Raw genomic sequence first — 21,011 nt, 5'->3', positions numbered from 1 at the left:
ATGTAAAATCCTGCAGCACCACACATTTCCAGTGGCAGAGAGACAGCAGCTGTCTGGGAGGTAACTATTCCCTTCAGGTTAAATTAAATTTATGTTGGTTTAATTTAAGACAGTTGGGAACAGTTTTCAAGCTAAAATAATAAAAGCCACTCCTAAAGTGAAATAATGGATGGCAATAATATTGACATGTGGCAATAATAATAAAGATGCACTGCCCACTAAAGGATTTTTTTTTTTTAATAGAACCAAATGAAGTTTCTATGTGGACTATAATCTGGAGGCCAATGAGTCTTAGGTATCCTTAAAAAGAGGGAACACTATCCTCAAACTGTCTGCTGGGATGCAGCAGGAATTCTGAAACCCAGATTTTTTTTTTTTTTTCACTTTAGCACAGAGGATGTTGAGGCAGGTTGACAATAAGCACGTGCTTAATTCACTGATTTTGTAGCTGGTGGCATACACCAAGTTCAAGGTTAATAGGAAAATTGTAGACAGGATGCAGCTGGGAGTCTTCAGGGGGGCCATCTTCTCCTGGTGTCTGCTCCAGTGCAGCAGGGGATCACTATCCTATCAAAACCAATCCCCCAGTAAAATTACACCCTTTAGTAAAGCCTGGTCAAGTTGCCTTCCATCTTTGTCTGATGGCAATGCTGGCACTGGCTGGATTATGCTTGATTAAGTAGGATTAAGTACAATTTTGAATGTTGCACGCTAACTGGTTGATACGCCTTGTATGAATTTTTAATCAGGTATCACTTATCCTATATTAAAATTACTACTATAAACTCTTCATATGTAATATGTACTTATGGATCTAGAAGGCACCAAGTGGAAGAAGTGTGGGAACTTCAGTGCTGAATGATATGAATTATAACTTGACAGCAATGTGATGAAAAGGTAGAGGAGAAGAGCACAGGAGGATGGCTGAGGTATAGGAAGCCTTTTCCCAGGGAATATGGCATAAAAAGTTCACCCCTGGAAGGCTGTGAGGAAAAGAGCGCTGGTGAAAGGGCCAGATGAAAGGGACTGCCTCAGCAGTCCTGGAGTAATTTTAAGTGAAAGGCTACAAGCAAAAAAGCCCCCTAAAACTTAGAAAACTTTTAGGAGTAGGCCAGTACAAACAATTGCACTGTGCAGTATTTGGATAACCAGACCCCCTCTAAGCCTCATAAAAATTACATAAAAATAGTCAGTGGGATTTTGAGCATATCCTGCCCTCCATGTACATACAGGGCTCCAAACTATCCCATTCATCTGGCACATAGAAATTGATGGGAAGGTCTGAGCTTTTATTTCCAAGTTTCATTGTTTGTTCGATCTACCATAGGCAGGGAAGATTAAAGAACAAGGGAACGCCTAAATTTAGAAAGAACAAAGAAGAGCTCAATAGATGAATGCAAGTAATTGCATCAGGTGCAAAAACACAATTAGTGACATTATAATTACTGAAATTAAATATCAATTTATGTGGGTATGCACTATAACACTTCTGACAGCCTCAAACAATGTATGATAGCAAATAGAAGTGGGATGACAGCTCCCTAATTTGTAAAGTAGTACCATAGAACCATTAAAGCTCACTTAAAGAATTTTATTCCGTAAGATACAAGGACAGGAAAGGTTTCAGTGCAAAGAGGATAAGTGATAATAAATGCCCAGTAAAACCATGCATACATCTGCAGCTATTAAGACACACAGCAGCTTTTCTAAAATACAAATGTAGTACATGAAGTAACAAACCCTGCAGCAGCACCATGGAAAACTTTGGTCTGAAGGAGGAAGTGGGAAGAAGAGAATTCCCTTTGGGACAGGACACACCTCACTTTAGATGCTGCAGGCATACAGGTTGCATGCTAATTGTGTCTGTGTCTTCCTCTAGTCCACAGGGAGGAGCAAGTGTCACCAGAGACAATCCTTACCATAGAGATATCCATTCAGCATGCCAGGTGGTGAGATGAATCCAGGTCATTTCTTTCCCTCACCAATTTTCATGAGAGAACTTTCCATCTCCTGGAGAATATTTTCTCCAGCGTGTCTCTCCAAGGCTGGCCCTTTAAGTGTGTGAGAGCTCTGCAGCCACAAGGCAGCAATATTTTTCCCTTCAAAACACCTTCACTTTCCTCTCCCACCTCCCCTCTTTCCTCCTGGTGTTTAGGTCCTCTTTGCTAGCAGGATGGCTTTTTTTTCACCCCGTTGCTAGGATGGTAGCCTAGTTTCCCAAGGAAAGGAAGCCTATGAGATCACACTGTCTGTGCAAGTGCCAGTCGGTCCCTCCTAAATAATTTTTGAGCCTGTGAACTGAGTTTGATCAAACTTGACAGGGGATAGAAGTCTCAAAGGTTTGAGCTGCCTACAAGTGCTGTAGAAGTAGGCAGGCAGAGGAGAAGAAATGCTGGGAGTGCATCCACTGCAGAAATATTACTGTATTATTAGACACCAGAGAGTCCACATCGAAGACAGTCATTACCTCCGAACTCCATGGGAGATACAATTTCACAGATTCAGCAGCTCACACGATGACTTGATTAATATGAGCATGAGCAAAATGTTCTTCTCCCCTTCTTCTAGAGCACAAGGCTTCCAGTTGCAGAGCAGCAGGGGAGAGTGCAGGAATGACAGGCTGGTAGAGTGAATTCCGAGCTAATTGCTGCTCCTTCTCATGCCACTCCTCGCGTGGAACTCGACTCCCCTATGACTCCAGTGCCCCCATTTGCATGATTCTGGTTCACACAAAGGATGAAATTGCACGGACTAAAGTGAGCAGAGCAAGTCCTGAATTGCCGTGGGCTCTGCTGAGGAGGGTGAAGCTGCCTCATAATGGGCCGTGGTTTCTAAGGGCAGCTCCATGATGAAGCACCCAGCTCGTCCAGATCTGTGCTCCCGGCGCTGGTCGGCGTTGCAGTTGCTAACAGAGATCCATTTACCACGAGTGTGAGCTGGAACATAGAGCTGAGGACCAGCAAAAGCTGTGAGCTGTGCCTGGTGCGTGGGCTGGCTCTCATTTGTTCCTGCTGTGGCTTTTCCTAGAAGTCACACGCCCCAGGACTGCCTGACTACTGAGCCTGAACAAAACCCTTACAGTTCCTTGTTAACACTTGCTAGGGAGAAAAACAAGCTATTTGCACAGGTGGGATTTAAAGAGAAGTGGAAATCACTCGTCTTACAGAAAAAAAGAAATATGACCCACTAACCACAGGTGACATTAAAATAAAAACTGGGGAGTTGTGCAACTTTTTGTGTTCATTGAAATATTGATGTTTTCTTCTTCTCCTAAGCCTTCTAAGTACTGATGTGCCAGATATCTGATTTAGGTGGAGAGAGTGCAAATCACCAGCACCTAAAGAAAATGGAGGGAAGGTAATTAAAATGAACTTTTGATGCACAGCAAAACAGCGGGCTTGTGAGCAGTGAGTGGCAATGCTGAAAATGGACTGGGATTTTGCAAGTAGGACAGATACTGCAACCTGCCATGGACAGTCCAGCCAAGGGCACAGGCTGAAATTCACAGCCTGGAATGCTGCAGCACAGCACCTGCATGAGGCCGGGCCACTACAACCTTCTGTGAGGTGAGGCTTCTTCAGAGAGGGACGGGAGCCACAAATCTCCTGCACCCAGGGCTGGATGTTTTCTGTTACATAACACACCTGTGAAGTGACACGGGAGCATCCTTTACCTATTATTTGTTGCTGTCATTTCAATCCAGGCGTTTTTCTTCTGATGAAAGCTAAAAGGTAAAATAAAATTTTTGCAATTAATAAAGCCTATCTCCTCATGTAGCATTTCCCATAAATCTCAGAGATCTGAAAGTGCTGCTCCCATTTAATGGGCACTAGGAGTAAGGGTGAAGGAGACCAAGTGAAATGTCTTGGCAACAGAAAAAAAACAAGTATTGCATCATGGCTCTAGTAAAAGGGACAAGGGCACCTATTAAGCCTCAATAAACAGCAAAGCTTAGGACAATTTTCTGACATATTGGATTCTTCAATGAGGCATTGTGAAACTAATGTGACCAATGTTCCATGCTAACAAAATATGTTCTGTATTTTTCATCTGACAACATAATTTAAGAATTTGTTAGAATATGGGAAACAAAATGAGGCAGCGCCTTTACAGGAATCATTCCTTTGCAAAAGGCAGCTCGTGCCAGAGGACTGGAAAATTGAAAGTGCCCCAGGGGAACAGAGGAAGGGATAAAACCTCTTACAATACCTAGTCAAAATAAAATACATTAAAAGAAGCATAAATACCAAACTGACCATTTACTGCAAAACTTCTTGCGCTTAAGGTACTACAATTGTCAGAAGTGCTACTATCAGAAGTCCTGACAAAGAGAGACTATACTAGACACATGGTTTGACTCTTGAAGAGGTGCAGAATTAATTTGGCAGAATTAGACCGTGTGCATAGCTGTATCTGAAGGAAACTTACTGACAGCCACTGCAGCAAAATAGGTGTTTTAAGGGGATAAATCTGATAAAACAACTCCTGTCGCTATCAGTGATTGTTTCTTTCTCGCGGTTACTAATGTTTTTTTTGGTTGGTTACTTGGTTTTTACTTTGGTTGACTGAGGTTCTGAGGTTTTCATTTGCTGCCTTGGGGAGCATCAGTTTGAATACCCAGTAGTTTCCAAAGTGTTAAAGAAATTGGTGGTATTAAAGTGGTATTAAAGGATGCACTGTCCATCCACTCTTGAGGATGCTTCTTGGCAAAAAAAAAGCTGCTCTGCAGATTTGATCTCTGATGCTTGAGAAATCTAGTAAGTTTTTCACAGCACTTAAAAAATTTATATCCTGGACAAGAAATGTGGAGGTGCAAAGCACAATGCACACCAAGCTCTTTGTACTCTGGTGGCATGAGCCTGGAGTTCATATTGGGATAACATAAGGTAAAACTGAGCGTTCAAAATCCTTACCTAGGCAGAATCCACATTGACTTCAGGGGATACATTTCCCAGAGAATGGCTGTGTAAAGAAGGTCAGGACTAGTTGTTGGTCCCCTGCAGCAATGTTGTTTCTCTGAAGAGACTTCCAGCACCTGTGATCAGGGATTTATTACTGCTGGTGAGTACCAGCAATCAGGTGTTGGTCAGTCTCACCTTGACCTTCAGGAGGCTGTTTCCATCTTTTCTTCATATCAGCTTTGGAGATAAGCAAACAAAGAAACAAAATAAAACAAACTGTACAGCCTAAAAAGCTAAGGCACAAGCCGCAGGCTGGGTTTCTGAGAATTTGATCCATTTAAACCTATTTCTTCAGTACCTCCTGAAAGGCAAAGTCTGTGCCAGCACAGTCTGCCCATTTGTTAGCAAACCCATAGTTCAGAAGCATGGGGCTTGGAGCAAAATCTTCAAACACAGACCCATTGTGGGGATTTGGAGAGAAAGGAACAGCCAGTAACTCACCAGTAACAGAGCTGTGGTGCCTCTCCCACATCATCTCCAGTTTCTCTTCTCACTGGTAGAACTGGGCAGCAGAAGGTCCTTAGCCCAAAGCAAAGGAAAGCCCTTTCCTGCACTACCATTGCAATGGGCCCTGGGTTGAAACTCTCCCTCAAGAGAAGCTCCAACCAGCTGGAAGCACATTTGCCAACAGTGCAATTGATCTTCAGCTGCCTTTAGCCTAAAGAAACTCTTTCAGACATCTAAAATCGCATCTGATTTCATAACAGACTCCTCTGCAATCCCCACCACTTTGCCTGCTCTCAACCCTGCCCAAAAAAACCCCAAGACCTAAACCAAAAAAAGCCCACCCAAACCCACTCGTGATGAAGAATGAAGTGGCTCAGAAGAATAAGCTGATTTGACACCTCCTCCTGCAAGTCCTGCCAGCCAACTCCTGCAACAGCCTTGCTCTGCAGAACCCTGCAAGCAGGATCTGCAGCTCAGGCAGGGCAGAGGGAAGCTGTGGAGGAGGGAGGAGGGAAGGCACAGAAGCTGCTCTCACAGAAAGCCAGGGCCATTCCTGCTGCCCGCCCTGGAGGCACCACCTCTGCATCAGGCGTGAGTATCAGAGGGAGAATCTGGCTTTCTGGATTTAACAAGCTCACTTTTCCTTTAATTGGGGCCCTCAGGCACTACTGTAGTCCACCTAATGGCACTAATCATTAATGAATCTGCTTGGTGAATAGAAAGGCTGAACTGTTCTCTCTCTCCTTAGGTTGTCAGCCCTTCTCACAGAACTTAGTGGGTTTCACTGGGCAGGACAGCAACTGCACAGATTTTAAAAGGACCCTGGAGAAGAAGAGGACTGGAAGAGCCACAGATCCATTCATCCCTAGACTGTGCAAATGAGCCAAGGAGCAACAGTAACTGGCTGCTTCCTCTGAGATGCAGATATAGGCACCAAAAAGTCCTGTCAGAAATGGATACTGCACCTTATTTCATACCATGCCTCCCTGCTCCCTCCACAAGCACCAACCCGTTTGCTCTCACTACCGCTCAGATTTTTCCTCAGTTTTGTGAGTCCTGGCTCAAGCTTTTGCTCCCAGCACAGGCCCACTCCATGTCCCTGTTACAGCCTTTGAACAGATGGGAAAAGGTCTGTTTTTTTTTTTTTTCTTTTTTTCTTTTTTTTTTTCTTTCCCCTTACAGCAAAAATAATCGACCGGCACCAGCTCAGCGCAGCGCCGGCGGGGTCTCGCCGTGTAGGAGGGCAGCCCGGGCCGGGCCGAGGTGCGGCTCTCCCTGCAGGGCTCAGCCCGGCTGCTAACGGGGAGAGGCAGGGAGGCGGCAGGAGAGCAGGGAGGCGGCAGGAGAGCAGGGAGGCAGCAGGAGAGCAGCCGCAGGCCAAGCCGGGTGCATCCAGCGCTGCCGGGGAGGAAGGAGCCAGCGCTGTGCAGCCCTCCGGGGACTGCGGGGCTGCGGTTGCTCAGTCGGAGCTGGGAATAGGAATTAGGGCAGGCAGAGCCGCAATGGCTGCAACTCTTCCTGATTATCTAGCCAGCTAGAAATGCACTGGCTGGTCTTTTGTTTCAGCTGCGGGTTTTTTCCCTCTTGATCTGCATTTATGTTTTGTTTTGTTGGTTTTGTTTTTTTTTTTTTCCCTTTATGCATGCGTGTGTGCGCATTTTCTTTTAAGCGGGAGAGATAATTTTACTGTGGTCACTGCCAAGGTTTAAACGCCCTTCTGTTGCGTTTCCCCCCTCTCCAGTTCACCATCTCACGGGAGTTAGGAAGGGATGTTCGAGGCTTGAGCCTCTTCCAGCTCTCCCTCCAGCAGCCGCTGTCCCGGGCGGCGGGACCGGCCTGGCAAGCGGCAGCGCAGCCTTTCCCGCAGCCTCTACAAACCCTACAGGTGCAAGGCGGCGGGAGGCAAGGCCAGTACACTCAGTCCTTTTCTGGGACTTGGCGGAGGGCTCGCGTTTCCTTGCCCACACAACATGGCAAGGCAGAGCAGCCATCCATCCCTGCGGCGGAGAAAATTAAATACGTAAAATCAACCATGGCGCTCAGAAATGGCCCTTGAAAGGAGCAGAAAAGGGAACAACCACTGCCCGGCGCATTGGGGGGCTCTTGTAAAATGGAGGGGCGGGAGGGAAGGGGGAGTTTGTTGGTTGCTCGTGCTCCCCGAAAAAAGGCATGGAGCAGCCGGCGGGAAGCGTCTCGCTCGCCAGTGTGTCCGGGGGAGCTGAGCCAGCGGGACCGGGCTTTGCTGCCCTCCCTGCCGCCTGTGCGGGCATCCCGGGCTGCAGTGCAGGCCAGCGCATCCCTGCTAGCCCGGCAGGCCTGTGCCCCGGGCGTGAGCGCCCGACAATTATTTGCCCCAAACAGGAGGAGACGGAAGGGAGGAAAGGGGCCCGGGAGCGACCACCGGGCACCCTCCCCACCCGCTCCGCTCTTTTTCACTGCTTTGCCGCCGTTTATTATTCCCCTCAACGGAGGGTTAATTGGGGGATGTGCTAATTACGGAGAGATTATTCATTAGTAATTGAACTTCACACGAAGATAACTCGAGTCCGCTAATGAGCTGGAAATCGCCCCCTTATTAGGGCGTTTCAGCTTTCTTCCGTGGGGTGAGGGGAAGCTGGCAGGCTCCCTTCCATCGTCCTGCGACGGACGGGCCCCGTCGGGCGGCCGGGGAGGCGGCGGGAGCGCCCCGGGGCCGGGTCGGGGGTGCCGCGGGGCCGGGAGCGGAGCCCGAGCACCCCGGGGCCGAGCGGGGAGCGCTGCCCGCCGCCAGCCGGGGCCCAGCCGGGACACACAGCAAGCTGCGGAGCCCCCGGCACCCCAGCAAGGGCTTCCTCTCCCCTCTCTCCTCGGCATCTGGCATTTCGTGCCACAGGAAACCGTAACAGCAGCGCCTGACCTCATGAATACAGAGATGTGCACAGAAAAATCAATTTAGGTCTAGATCCTCTGTGGGGAGGGAAAATAACCCGAACCATTTAAATAAAGCTCTGCTCTCCAGGGTTTTCCTTTTTCTTTGGTGGTGGTGGGGATTGAATCTAGAGGGAGGCCAAAGTAAAACGAAATTGAAGCAGACCTGTGTCTGCCGAAGCAAGGCTGGGCTCTGCAAAGCCCCCCCAACACACGCATAATGTATTTTATCATTAAAAAATCAACATTGCTTCCAGTGGTAAAGGCGCCTGGCTCCAGTTCCCGAGCACATTCGTTGCTGGGATTCAATCCGTTTGGGAAATGCAGATTGGCTTGCGACCCACTGTTTGATTTATGAACTGTTACATTTGCTATTGCTTACACATTACATTGCGGACCTTGGGAAAGGAGGGAGCAGGGAGAGGGGGCGAAGGAGAGACTCTGCCACCCTACACATTGGCAAAGGAGAGCGATCGCGCGGGCGACGGCTCCCGGCGGAATAAATCACCTCGCACCAACTCGTGGTCCCTACCTCCCCATCGCCCACTCGCCCACCCACCCACCCACCCCCGATCGCCAGCTGGGCTCTCCTCTCATAAGCAAAAAGGACGTGTTCACTATTTGATGTGTATTTCTTTATAAAGGCATCAGGCGTCTATAAATAGCCGAGGTTAGAGCAGCTTCTGCTGCGAAATCAATACCCCGTCCCCCCTTCCCCTTGCTCCTTCGGCTGAGCTGCCTTATTAATTATGAAAGGGCTCCTCTGGCCCCGGCTCCGCAGCCTCCTCCTCCTCCTCCCCCTCCGTGGCGGCGCTGCCTTCGCTCCCCGGGCCGGGGCTGGGAGCGCTCCGCGCCCGCGGGAGATGCGCGCCCCGCCGGCCCGGAACGCGCGGCTGCTGCTGCTGCGCCTCCCGCTTCGGGACAGGAGGAGGAGGAGGAGGGTGGGAGGGTTTACAGAGTATTTATAAGGAGCAAAAGAAAGGGGGAAATAAAAAGAGAGAGAAAAAACAAACCAAAACAAAAAAGAGAGAGAGAGAAAGGCTTCGGCTAAGCGATTGAGGCGCCCTGTCCTTGTTTGAACTGAAATTGCCGTGTTCGTCAAGCGATGGGTTCAAGATTTAGACTTCCTTGCCTTAAAAGCCCTGTCCTTTCCAAGATACTCTAGGTATATTTTATAAAAAGGACGACACCCTCATTTCAAACAATAATTTTTTATTTTATACTTCTGTCTATACTTTGTAGCAAATCTTTTTTTGTTATTTTTTGCTGAATTGACTTTATAATAAACTTTTGTTTAAATTACATTTTTCTTCTCTTTTAAAATCAAGGCTCTTTTTTTTTTTTCAAAATCATTTTGCTGTTGTTATTTTTTTTCCTTTAGGTTTACATTTAAGCCCCCTTTTTGTGATCTCTACGGTTGGATATTCAGGTATTTTACTGTTATGTGTAACATCTAAAACAAAGGAGGAAAAAATTAAAGGCAGTGAATTCGGAAAGATGCCTTCGAACAGCAAGTAAAGATAAACTCTCAGAGATGTTAGCAGCATTCCTTCATTCCTCCGGCCATTTAGATACGTCTTTCTTTCTCTCGCTCCTTCCTTCCTTCCTTAGCTGTTCGTTTCCCTCTCTTTCTCTCCCTCTCTCGCTCTCTTTTCCCCTTGAGGAAAAAAAATGTTCTTTTTTAAATATTTTTAAATTTTTTTTTTCCAGTGGAATGACCAAAAAAAACAAGCGACTGTGGAGGAAAGATGAGAGATTGTGAATTATTCACCATATGCTTCACACGTGGACATCTACCTTGGATTTCTCGCCAGTGCCTTTTCCTGTCTGCGGTTTTTGTTCTCGCCTCGCACACTGCCGCATTTTAGCGGAGCCCGTGGCTCGCCGGGAGGTGCCCGGCCGGCTACAGCCTTAGCAGTGGGTGGCCCAGAGCCGTTCCTGAGATTGCGTTTGCACAACGAGGGCTCGAGTTAGTTTCTTTATATTTTTTTCTCTATTTTTGATTCGAAGCGATAGTAAAGCTGAGGTCCGATTTGGGCTGCGCGCCGCTGCCTGTTTGGTAAGATTTGGCAAATGAAACACAAAAAAAAAAAAAAAAAAAAAGAGGGAAAAAAAAAAGGGAGAACGCTTCCACAGTCCTACATGGATGTTTCACCATCATCAGCCACCACCACCACCATCATCATCATCATCAACCACAGAAAAGCACAACGTCCCCAAAGCAACGGATGGACACTTCCTCTATAGATCCAGCACATGGAGAGGGTGTGGGTGTGGGTGTGCTCCTCGCCCCTAGAAAGGCAGCCAGGTCACTAGGGCGGCCCACAGAGCCGCCAGCAGCAGGGGCAGGGCCGGCCGCAGCAGGGACGGCGCCGCGCCGCTGCCGCCTCCGCACAGTTCGAATAAGCTGCCTTGGAAATCGAGGTTTTTGGATTCCCGTCTCAATTTCTCCCAGAGGTCTGTCGCTCCTTCCTGGCAATCGGTGAGCGCTGTGAGGGTGCAGGCGTGGAAATCATCCCAGTACCTGCAGGGAGGGAGAGCAGCCGGGGTCAGAAGAGGCAGGCACCCACCTTGCCGGGGCGGGGGCCGCCCCTCGGGCCCGCCGCCCCCTCCTCCCGGGCCGCCCCAGCCGGGCATGCCTGCCAGGGAGGCTGGGCCGGCGGGGAGGAGCCGCTGGATCGGGATTCGGGGTCCCCCCATCCCAACCCCGCCCTCGGTGCCAGCCCTGTCGGGGCTGCCACAATCGCTCTGCGGGGCCCCTGGCGGAGGGGACGCTGCCTGGCGGGAGGAGGGGATATGTCCCTCCCGCTGCCAGGGCCGGCCCAGGGACCCGCGGGCTCCTCCCGGGGCTCCTCCTCACCGCCGGCAGCGGGCTGGGCAGAGGGGGTGGGAAAGGGACCCGCTGGGGACCGGCGGACAGGAGCCCTCGGGAGGGGTTCCCCGGGGCGGGGAAAGGCCCTTACTGCGGGAAAAGCTCAAGGGGGAAGAGAAGGAGAAGCAGGAAGGGTAGGGGAAGGAAGAGGGAGCATCTTCCTCTTCTGGGCGCCTCGCACCGACCCGCAGCAGGGCAGCGGGAGCGACCCCTGATCTGTAGCCAGGGGTCTGTAGGCAGGGAAGAGATTCCATTTCCTAGGATAATTTCCAGCTATTCGCACAAATGTTCCCTTTTTTTTTTTTTTTTTTTTTTTTTTTTTTTTTTTTTTAATTCTTTCTTCTCGGGGACTGGAGGCGTTTGTCCCCGGGCAGGCACCCGCCGTCCCATTGACGGTACTGGAGGATCTTCCCTCTCCACGTCTGAGTTATCGAAAATCACCCCAAATCCGCCTTCTATTCCCACCACGCCTCAAGGCAGGCGTCTGCGAAACTGGGTCTTGATTTTCTTCCTTTTCCTTTTTTTTCCCCCTCCAAAGTAGTCCTGCTGCCTCTAATTTATGAGCACTCTAAGCTGGTTGTAGACTCCCAATGTTTGCTACATTTGTAATAAATAATGAGATACTGAGAAGCCAGAGTCTGAGAGTGTGCCTCTCCTGCAGTATTTCTGCTGTAATTGCATCTCCCAAAGGAAAATTAAATCTTTCACCATCTTCTTTCAATACACATCCCAGCACAGGGCGAAGGCAATCGGATGGTGGGAGGTGGTCGGGAAAAGGGTCTTTCTTGGAAAAGAGTTATTTTTAGAGATCAGGATCACATCTGCTCTGGCACTCGAGGGCACAAGATACCTAATCAGGACGCTGCTGCTCCCTGGTATTTATTTCTGTTGCAGGACACTAAGTAAACCTCAGCCCAGCATTTACAGAGAGGTGCCAGTCTTTTTAGGTGTTTGACTCAGAAATCTCTAGGTAGAGAGAGAGGAGTGTTACAGAGTCTCTTCACACTTCTTTTTCCTTTCCTTTCCTTTCCTTTCCTTTCCTTTCCTTTCCTTTCCTTTCCTTTCCTTTCCTTTCCTTTCCTTTCCTTTCCTTTCCTTTCCTTTCCTTTCCTTTCCTTTCCTTTCCTTTCCTTTCCTTTCCTTTCCTTTCCTTTCCTTTCCTTTCCTTTCCTTTCCTTTCCTTTCCTTTCCTTTCCGTCTCACCTTCCCACTTCACGTCTTTTGTTTCCTGATTTTTGCGGAGCAAAATAAAAACCCAAAACAATTTCAAACTTATTTACGTCTAAAGATACTATCTCATTTCTAAAGATTTTCTTTTTTCTTTTTTTCTTTTTTTTTTTTTGGTTGGGTTTTTTTTAACAGGGGGATTTTTGCACCGAGAAGGGGGAAAACACCCGGTGCTGCAACCGCTCTTTTTTTTTTTTCTTTTGTACATGTGGTTTGGGTTTGGGCTTTATTGTTTTTTTGTTTTGTGGCGGTTTTTTTCCTTTTTTCTCCTAGACATATCGAAAATGCTCGTGTTCTCCTCCCTGTGCGGGACGCGATTTGGCGAGGTGAGCTCTTTTTCTCCTCTTAATATTTTTGTTGCTGTTGTTGTTGTTACTGCTTTTATCATTGTTATTACTATTATTACTATTATTATTTTACTCCCCTTTATGGTTGCCCTTTCCTTCTTGTCCCTTCTGGGAGCAAATGGGTTTTCCCTGGGCCATGGAGGTGGCAGAAGAGAGCTGGCGCTGGGACGGCTGCCTCCCTGCCGCTGGGCGATTCATATCGTGACAGGGCTCTTCCCTTTTTAATTACGTTTTGTTTTCCGAGGAGCCACCTCCCAGCGCCAGGGCGGGCAGCGGTGAGCGTGTCCCACAGGCAGCATTAGGGAAAGGGATAACGATGCCGGGGCTGCTAATGTCAGCACCCCAGTGCAGATCGGGGGAAGGGAAAGAATATGAAAGAGGAGCTAAGTAGGGAAAAGGAAAAAAAAAAAAAAAAAACAAAACAAGAAAACAAACCAGAAAATAAAGCACCTCAGATTCAGGGAGGCAAAAAAAAAAAAAAAAAAAAAAAAAAAAAAAAAAAGGCGTTGTAAAAATTCCCGCCAGACTTCGCTGTTCCCCAAGCCCGGCCTGACCCCGTGGCAGTGAGCTTGGAGGGACCCTGGAGCGGAGATTCCAACCCCAAAGGCAACCCCCGCGTTTCTTGTGTTCCTTCCCGCCGCCATCCGGCCTCGCCCCCCTCGCCCAGCCCCGGATGACCCCCATTCTCCCCCCGCGGCCCCGAAGAAGAGAGGAAAGACCTACGCGCAGATCGTTTGCAGATTTCTCTTGTCGTCCAGGTCCTGCGGGTAGTTGGCCATGTTATCGCCCAGCCGCAGCAAACAATCCGAGAAGCCCCTAAAGACCGCATCGCACCGCCCCGCCGCTCTCACCGCCTGCGCCAGGTACGCTGCGGGGGCAGGGGCACAGGTCAGCGCCGCCGCCCCCGGCCCCGCTCGCCGCTGCCCCCTCCGCCCCGCCCGCCCCCAGCCCGGCCGAAAGCGCGACCTGGGGCAGCGCAGGGCGCTGGGACCCAGCCGGGCTCGCCATCGGCCGCTCGAGGAGATGAGCCAGGGGTTCCTCGCCCTTTGCTTTTTTAGTACAGGAGGGTTGGGTGTCTGTGGATTAGCGACGCTGCTTTCATATTTTTTTCTATTTTTTCCCTCCATTTTTTTCTCTAAGGGGAGAGGAGGAGGGGAGGTGAAGATGCGCTGCCTGCTTCTCCCCGGACTTGATCCTTTGTTAGAAAATTCCTCCTGGAAGCAGCAGGAGCGTTTCTCCCTACAAACGCAGGCGCACGCACACGCACACGCTCCCTATCGCCCAGGTCGCTGGGCAAACACCGTGCAAGGCGCAGCGGGAAGAAAATTAAATTAAAAATAGTAATAACAAAAAAAATCCCTAGAAAGAGCTGGGATAGAGATGCTCAAAGAAAGGACAGCGACATCACGGAGAGAACTGGTGGGGTGCCAACTCGGCCGTGCCTGTGCTGGGGGCGGCAGGGCGGGACCGGGCCGGGGTGAGCCCCGCTCCCCCAAACCTGCCGGGCAGCCCAGGCACCCCCGGGATGGCTCTGGCCAAGGGCATTCTGCTCGGCACGACAGGAACCAACACAAGAACAACCGCCTGCAAACGCGGGAGGAAAATGAGTTACGGGCTCCTCCTGCGTGCCCCGGAGGGCGCGGCACGGCACGGCGCGGGACGGGACATGGGACCCGCGGCAGGCCCGTGTCCTCGCACGGCATCCCGCACACGGGGTACCCGGGCACGGCGAGGCGCTGCTGCCCGCCGCTCTGCTGCCCGCAGCGGGAGCTGGGGACGCCGCGCTGTCCCTGGGCCCGGGAATGTCGCTGCTGCCGGCGGGGGCGGGAAGGGCTTCCCCCGTCCCTTGAGGAGGAGCCCCTTGCCGCCCACACCGTGTCCCCAGGGAACGGCTGCGACACCCCAGGGGTGTGTGCATGTGTTTCCTGGCCGGGTACGGGTTACAAGCTAAATGGCTGACTCCAAAAGAGACTGTTTCAACCCAAATCCTCCTCTTGCCGTTTGATTCATCGCTAACATGACTTGGTGGCCACTCCCCTCTACACACACACACACACACACACACACACACACACACACACACACACACACACCAGCACCAGCCGCCACATCAAACCCCCAGCAGGCTCCAGACATTGGCTACGATGGGAAAAAAAAAAAAAGAAAAAAAAAAAAAAAGAAGGCAGGCAAACAAATAGAGAAGAACCGAAGACCATCCTGAGGGTAAAACCATGTCCTATAAAACCCGCGCCATCTCGCTCCAGCAGCTACAGCCGAGGGGGAGTTGTCACGAATTTCGGCAAAAAAGTGTCGGACTGTGCTGAGAATCCGGGGTTCGGAGAGGAGCCCTGCCCCAGGCTGGGGCCGGGGGGGTGGCGGGGTCACGTTTGGGACCAGCGCTGAGCCGAGCATCCCTCGCCCCCGAGGGGCAGCCTGGCCCTGCCTGCCCGTGCCGCTGCCTCCGCACGGGGTATCCCCGGCTCTAAGCCTCCCCATACCCCGCCAATAAATTAAAAAAAAAAAAAAAAAAAAAAAAGGAAGGGAGGGAGGAAAAAAGGAGAAAAGGAAAAAAGGAAAAAAGCAGATAGACACGGTTCCTGTCTGGTTCAAAGACAACGGGATTTTTCATGAACTAGGTCGCTTGTGCCTTGCCGTTGCCGCGACCTTCCAGAGCCCGCACCCTGCAAAGACAGCAGCGTGTGCAGCAATGTGCAATGCAGCAGGACCGCAGGAGCCCTTCGTGACGGACCGGGCCCCCTCCCGAAACCCGCTCCCCGTTCTCCTGCGGCTGGTCTATCCCTCCTGTCCCTTCCTTCCGCGGAGACTCAGCCCACCCCAGCCCCCCGCTCTGTCATCTCCCGAAATGTCAGGGATTTCGGACAGCTCCAATCTCCTATGCTTAAATCCTAAACAAACAAATAAATAAATAAATCCTCACACACACACCCCCGCCTGCCCCCCTCCCCCCTTTTTTTTTTTTTTTTTTTTTTTTTTTAAGTCCCGGTGCATAGACATTTTGGGAACGAGCCGAGCATCCATTTCACACGAGCCTTTACCGGGGACGGGGCAAAGCCAGTGGCCCCTCGCAAACCCCACACCGGCAAGCAGAAGCTGATTCCGGGGGTGGGGAGGTGCGGAGGAGGTGGGGGGAAGGTTACCCTAAATACCGAAGGAGGAGCAGAGAGGAGAGGAGCTCTCCACGAGCTTCAGAGCTGTCCCCTTCCAGGGCACCGCAAAGCCACCGCACCGCCACCATCCCCACGGTGTGCAGCAGCATTTGGGGGGAACTTTCCAAACCACTGCTCATGCTGATGCCAGCCCGGGAACGGCATTACCCAGCGACTCTAGCTGCCTTTTGAAATTTGAAATAAAATCCATCCTCGGCTGAACCAAATAAACACAACAGAAAGAAAATCTTCCTCCTCCTCCTCCAAATGAATGAACGAACACGCAAACAAAAATTGCAAGGACTGCAATTAAGGATAACATCCAAGTAAAGCCTTCCCTCTTCTTTCTGTGACAGTACAAAAACTGGCCTTGTGAAGTGTTCAGCCTTATTTTAAATGGAATTGTATTACGAATGTAGGGGTTTGCATCATTTAACCACATTGACCCAGAGGTCAAAATTTCGCTGCACTATTTCTTCTCCCCCCCGCCCCATTACATGAATAAATGTTCAAGGGATTTTTGCCTCCCTTTCTAAATCTCCCCTCCTTTTAAATTTTTTTTCCTTCTTCTTTCTTTGTTACCTATAAAATTCTGCAGAGGTTTTCTGGAGAGGAGTTTGACCGATCAAAAGGATCTCTAAATAGCAATGCCGAGCTTTTTTTTTTTTTTTAATTGTATCAGAATTCCTTTGCAGGGAAATATTTTCAAAGGGCTCTTCACACCTGACAGTCTAGATAATAAAAGGCGTGCTTTAATCCCCCTTTCATTTGAACCTTATTTTGGATCATGCTCGGGAATCTACATATCCAGTAGTAATCTTTAACATTTGCCTATGTAGGACCAAGGTGGTCATTAACTTGGAGATTGTTTAATGTCCGTAACTAAAAAAAATCTCATGAAAGAAATGTATAAAATGAACCCGAGAGCAAACCAACAAAAGCAACCAGCGAAAACCCCAAGATATTGAACAAAACCGGCAACAAGCACACAAAATACACACCGGCATGGAAAGAAACCTGGTCTATTTTAAGTTACAGCATATATAGAATTTTTTTGGACCTGCTCGGTTTTTGACAGGTCTTCTCCAAACACAAAATTAACTACTGGGCGGTGGGACTCCGCGATTTTTAAAAGTAATTTTTATTTGTTTAATCACTGCATTCGAGTTGATTATTTCCTTTAATTTAGTGATGGGTTTTCTTTGGTTTTAAGATGCTCTACAAACGGGAAAACGTTCTGGTTCCCAAAGAGAGACCTTCTCTTGTCCCCCTAATTTCTGCAAAAAAACTTTCCAGCTAGATCTCTCTCAAGACATTTTGTGCCCGTTCTAATTTCTCTGTCCCTCGGGGAGAGGAGAAAAATTTCTTAGCACCGGAGTCACCAAACTGTAAGAGGAAGGGAACGAAGGGGACATCCGAAACCCAGATACAAAACGCAACCGAGAGAAAAGGAGGGAAAAGAAGGAAGAAGAGGCGGAGGGAAAATAAAAGGCGAAGTATGAGTGAGCATGCACCGCTTTAGGAAAACGAAAACCAAAAGTGGTTTACGAGAAACCAGAAAGCGGCTCCCTTTCCTGCGGGCTCCCCTGCCCTGACAGCGAGCCGGAACGCGGAGCTGCTGCCGCGGCCGCGGAGGGAGCGCAGGGAGCGGGGAGCGGGTCCCGCACGGACCGCGGGGTTATCCCGGCATTCCCGCATGCAGCAGCCGGGCTGGGGCGCGCACAACTTGACACGGAATTTGGCAGTCCACTTACCTATCTGTACAGCAAGGATCAGAGAAATATAACTGCCGTTCAACTTAAGTCCCATCCTACATTTAGTAAAACCATTTGCGGCTGCAGATCTTTAAATAGTTACTTTGGAGAACGTGGGGGAAAGCTGAAAAATAGACATTGCCAACAAGTTCCGAGCAGCGGAGGACTTTGCAGACAAGGGGGGGAGACAAGAGGAGAAGGAGAGGAAGAGGGAGGCAGCGGGAGAGGGCGAGGAAGGCTGGCTGGGAATGGTTCGCTCCATTAGGAGGGGGCGGAGGAAGTACAGCCTCACGCCCACCACCGGCCCTGACGTGGGGGGATGACACCGGCCGGGTTTTTTTCCCCCCTTCTTATTTTTTTTTTATAAATGTGCACCTTGGAAGAGGAGCGCCATTTATAGGCATCACAGGCTGGATTTACCCGCTCTCCCCGTGTCCCCCCTCCCCATAAATCGCCGAGAAATTCCCCCCCCCCGCTCCCCGCGTTCCTCCGGCCCCGTGTGGCGGCGATGGGGGCGGCGGCCGGGACCGTCCCCCCGGGGCGGGAGCGCTGCGGGGGCGGAGGGGACACACAGACGCAGACACACAGGCAGACACACAGACACGCAGGCGGAGGAGCCGCCCCCGGGGGTGGGGATAGCACGGCAGAGCCCCCCGCCCCCGGGGCCGCCCCGTCGGGGCTGGCCGGGCCGGCCCAGCGCTGCGCGGCGTGCGGGGCACAGGGACGGCGGGGTCCCCTCCCCCTCCCGCCCCTCCCCCACCATGACGTCACCCTCGGGATGAGGTTTGGGGGGAGCGGGGAAGGAGAGGCGCCGGTCTCTCCGGTGTCTCCCGGCCTTTTCGCCGGTGCTCCATCCCGGCGGCGGCGGCGGCCCGGCCGTGACACCGCACAGGGTGGCGTGGCCACCGGGGTCACACGCGTGGCACAGCCCGGGGCATGGCGGTGGGGCTGCCCCGCGGCGGGGACCGTGTCACCCAGCCGTGGCACCCCATCCTCTGGGGACAGGCTGCAGGTCTGGTGGGGCGGCGTGCTCCGGTGAGCCCTGCCGAGGATCAGGCTCCTTCTGGGCTACTCCGGCACCCGGGCACCCTCCCGGGACCGTCCTCACGGCCATCGCCTCCAGCAGCACGAGAGGGACCCCAAGGTGCCAGCATAGGCTTCTCCCAGCGCAAAGTAATCAGACAAACCCCTGCAGCCGTCTCCCGTGGCTCTGGCACTGCTCAGCTTTCCCCCTGCCCAGCTCAGCCCTGACCTTCATCACCCATTGCCAGGAGCCAGAGCTCGTGGGAGGGAAAATTAGTGTTGGCTCCCATTCCTCCCAGTTCCCCCCAGCCTGCAGTCCCACCGTGCTGGCTGTGCTGCAGGGTCCCTCTCTTTTACAAACCACTCGTGCCAATATTCAGACCTGAATGACAGAGAGGCAGCAGCTGCCAGGCCGGGTACCCACGACTCCCATGGGCTGCAAATGCAGCCAGCCGGCAAGGAGAGGGAGTTGCAGGGGGTTAAATGACAGTGCAGTAAGAGTAAAGGAACTGGAGGGCAAGAGGGAAAGCTTCCTTGCTGAGAGCTCCATTCACAAAATAGTGCCGGTGAGTGCCACTGCCTCCTTAGGTCTCCCTAATGTGTACAGCGGCAGCCTGCATGGGCATCCCCTCAAAACCACCATGAGCCCCAAGCTCTGTTTCTCCAGCTCAAAGGCAAGGGTAATTTTGGGTAACTATGCCAGCCATCAGCTGGGCCCTGCAGATGAAAAATGCCGGCTTGCCACCTCTGTGCCTTCCCATAATTTCCTTTAGTTCCACCTTTTCTTCCTATTTATAGATTTCCACTATGGACAGAGAGAAGAAGAATTAGAGGACAGAGCTGACTGAAAACTAATCTGAGGAATTAAAAAAAAAAAAAAAAAAAAAGGGTTCATTTTCAGCCAGCTCTGAGAGCCAGCTCAGCACGTGGGCACATGGCAGTGAATGAAGTGCAAGGCACAGGCCAGGGGCTGTGTCCCCTGGCAGCTTGCCCTTCCATTCACTGCACCATGAACCTGCAGCCCAGAGTAGGGCTGTCCTTTACACCTTCCTGAAGACATTGGCAATGTCAAGGAGGCAAAGGCTAAGCTCTGCACTGTGCACAAAATTCTCCTTCAAAGTAGCAAAAGTTTTGAGTTTAAGATGAAGCTGAGGCAAAACACTTTTACCCAGCTCTTTGCTGCTGTGGTGATGAGGGATTTTATAACGCATAAGAGAGATTGAAGCAGCTATCAGAATGTGGAGCCCTGTCCTTTTACCCAGAGGGATGGTTTGATAGCCCAAAAGACCTTTTATATCTCACAGTTGGTGCATTATCAGCATAAAAAAGGAAGAGGATGAAAGGAGTGTTGGTTGAGGAGCATGGGCATAAACATTGGACTTTTCATGTCTTGGCAGCTTGGCCATTTATGGCTGTGTTTGCTGCTTAGAAGGACAAGACACCTTTGCAGGAGCACCAGATTTTGGAGGCTGCAGCCAGAGGAATTTTTCATTTCACTTCTCTTCCCTACTGATAACTGTATTGGTTTATTATTTCTTATAGATTTATAAACATATCTGCTAGGGTTTTGACTGCTCCTTTTTTTTTTTTCTGAAGGCAGACAAGCTATAGCTTCAGGTTGAAGGCTGGGCGGGCTCCAAGAAGCTTGTGTTGAATATTGCACTCTGCAAATCTGCTTTGGAATTAACTTTGGGGCAGTTTCCAATGCACAATCAGGAAGAGTTTAATATCTGGCTTTTGATATGTCTATCACTGCCGAAATGACTGTAGCCTCTGGCAATCTGGCCACAAGTCTCATAAGAACAGGCATTTCTAGGGGATTTCTGGCCAAGCAACAACAAAAAGAGATCTCACAGCTTGAGGCATCAATTACGGAGGAGAAAAGGGTCTGGCCAAATTCCTCTAAATGTTCTTGACTTTTGTGGCAGTCCAGATCTGTCTGAAATTCAAGCCTGACTCCAGTCTTACCACCTTTCCTGCCCCAGGAAGAGGCCCACTGCACTATAGATTCTGAACTAAAGCCAGCAGTTTCTGCCCATCTCAAATAGCAGCACTCTCAGCTCTGTCGGAGCCGGGGAGCAGGATGGAGTGGGGACAGTTGTTTATCAGACTGTCCTTTTTTTCCTTTATTTTTTCCCCCAACCTAGTATTGGAAGGTGTCATGTTTTAGAAGGTGCTTGAAGAAGCCTGCCTCCAAGAGACATCAGTCTGTGCTTAAGGAGAGGAGCATCTGATGGTGCCCTGCTCAGTTCCTGTCAGGACACTTTGCCCAGCAGCACGATTTTGCCCTTGTTTTTAAGAAAAAC

At 50.5% G+C, this 21,011-nt stretch overlaps 1 protein-coding gene across 3 annotated transcripts; it reads right to left on the bottom strand.

Moving 5' to 3' along the window:
- Positions 1 to 338: 338 nt before the first annotated feature.
- On the bottom strand, positions 339 to 18,372 carry LOC102069568 (neuritin). 3 transcript variants are annotated; one of them, XR_012580954.1, is made up of 6 exons: positions 17,683 to 18,372; positions 13,485 to 13,629; positions 10,113 to 10,839; positions 4,914 to 5,138; positions 3,674 to 3,724; positions 339 to 3,337 (listed from the first exon to the last, which is right to left on the bottom strand). XR_012580954.1 is itself a non-coding variant. In XM_074544163.1 (3 exons), exons 1-3 carry the CDS (start codon positions 17,735 to 17,737, stop codon positions 10,608 to 10,610), a joined length of 432 nt encoding a protein of 143 aa, XP_074400264.1. In that variant the 5' UTR covers positions 17,738 to 18,372; the 3' UTR covers positions 7,009 to 10,607. The 3 variants fall into 3 exon arrangements, 1 of the variants encoding a protein (XP_074400264.1); XR_012580959.1 differs by having other exon boundaries at positions 4,914 to 5,035; XM_074544163.1 differs by lacking the exons at positions 339 to 3,337; positions 3,674 to 3,724; positions 4,914 to 5,138 and having other exon boundaries at positions 7,009 to 10,839.
- Positions 18,373 to 21,011: the final 2,639 nt, after the last annotated feature.

The sequence above is a fragment of the Zonotrichia albicollis genome, chromosome 1, assembly GCF_047830755.1.
Source record: "Zonotrichia albicollis isolate bZonAlb1 chromosome 1, bZonAlb1.hap1, whole genome shotgun sequence".
Taxonomy (NCBI): domain Eukaryota; kingdom Metazoa; phylum Chordata; class Aves; order Passeriformes; family Passerellidae; genus Zonotrichia; species Zonotrichia albicollis.
The sequence above is the reverse complement of the archived record's forward strand: the minus strand, read 5'-3'. Positions and strand labels throughout refer to the sequence as shown.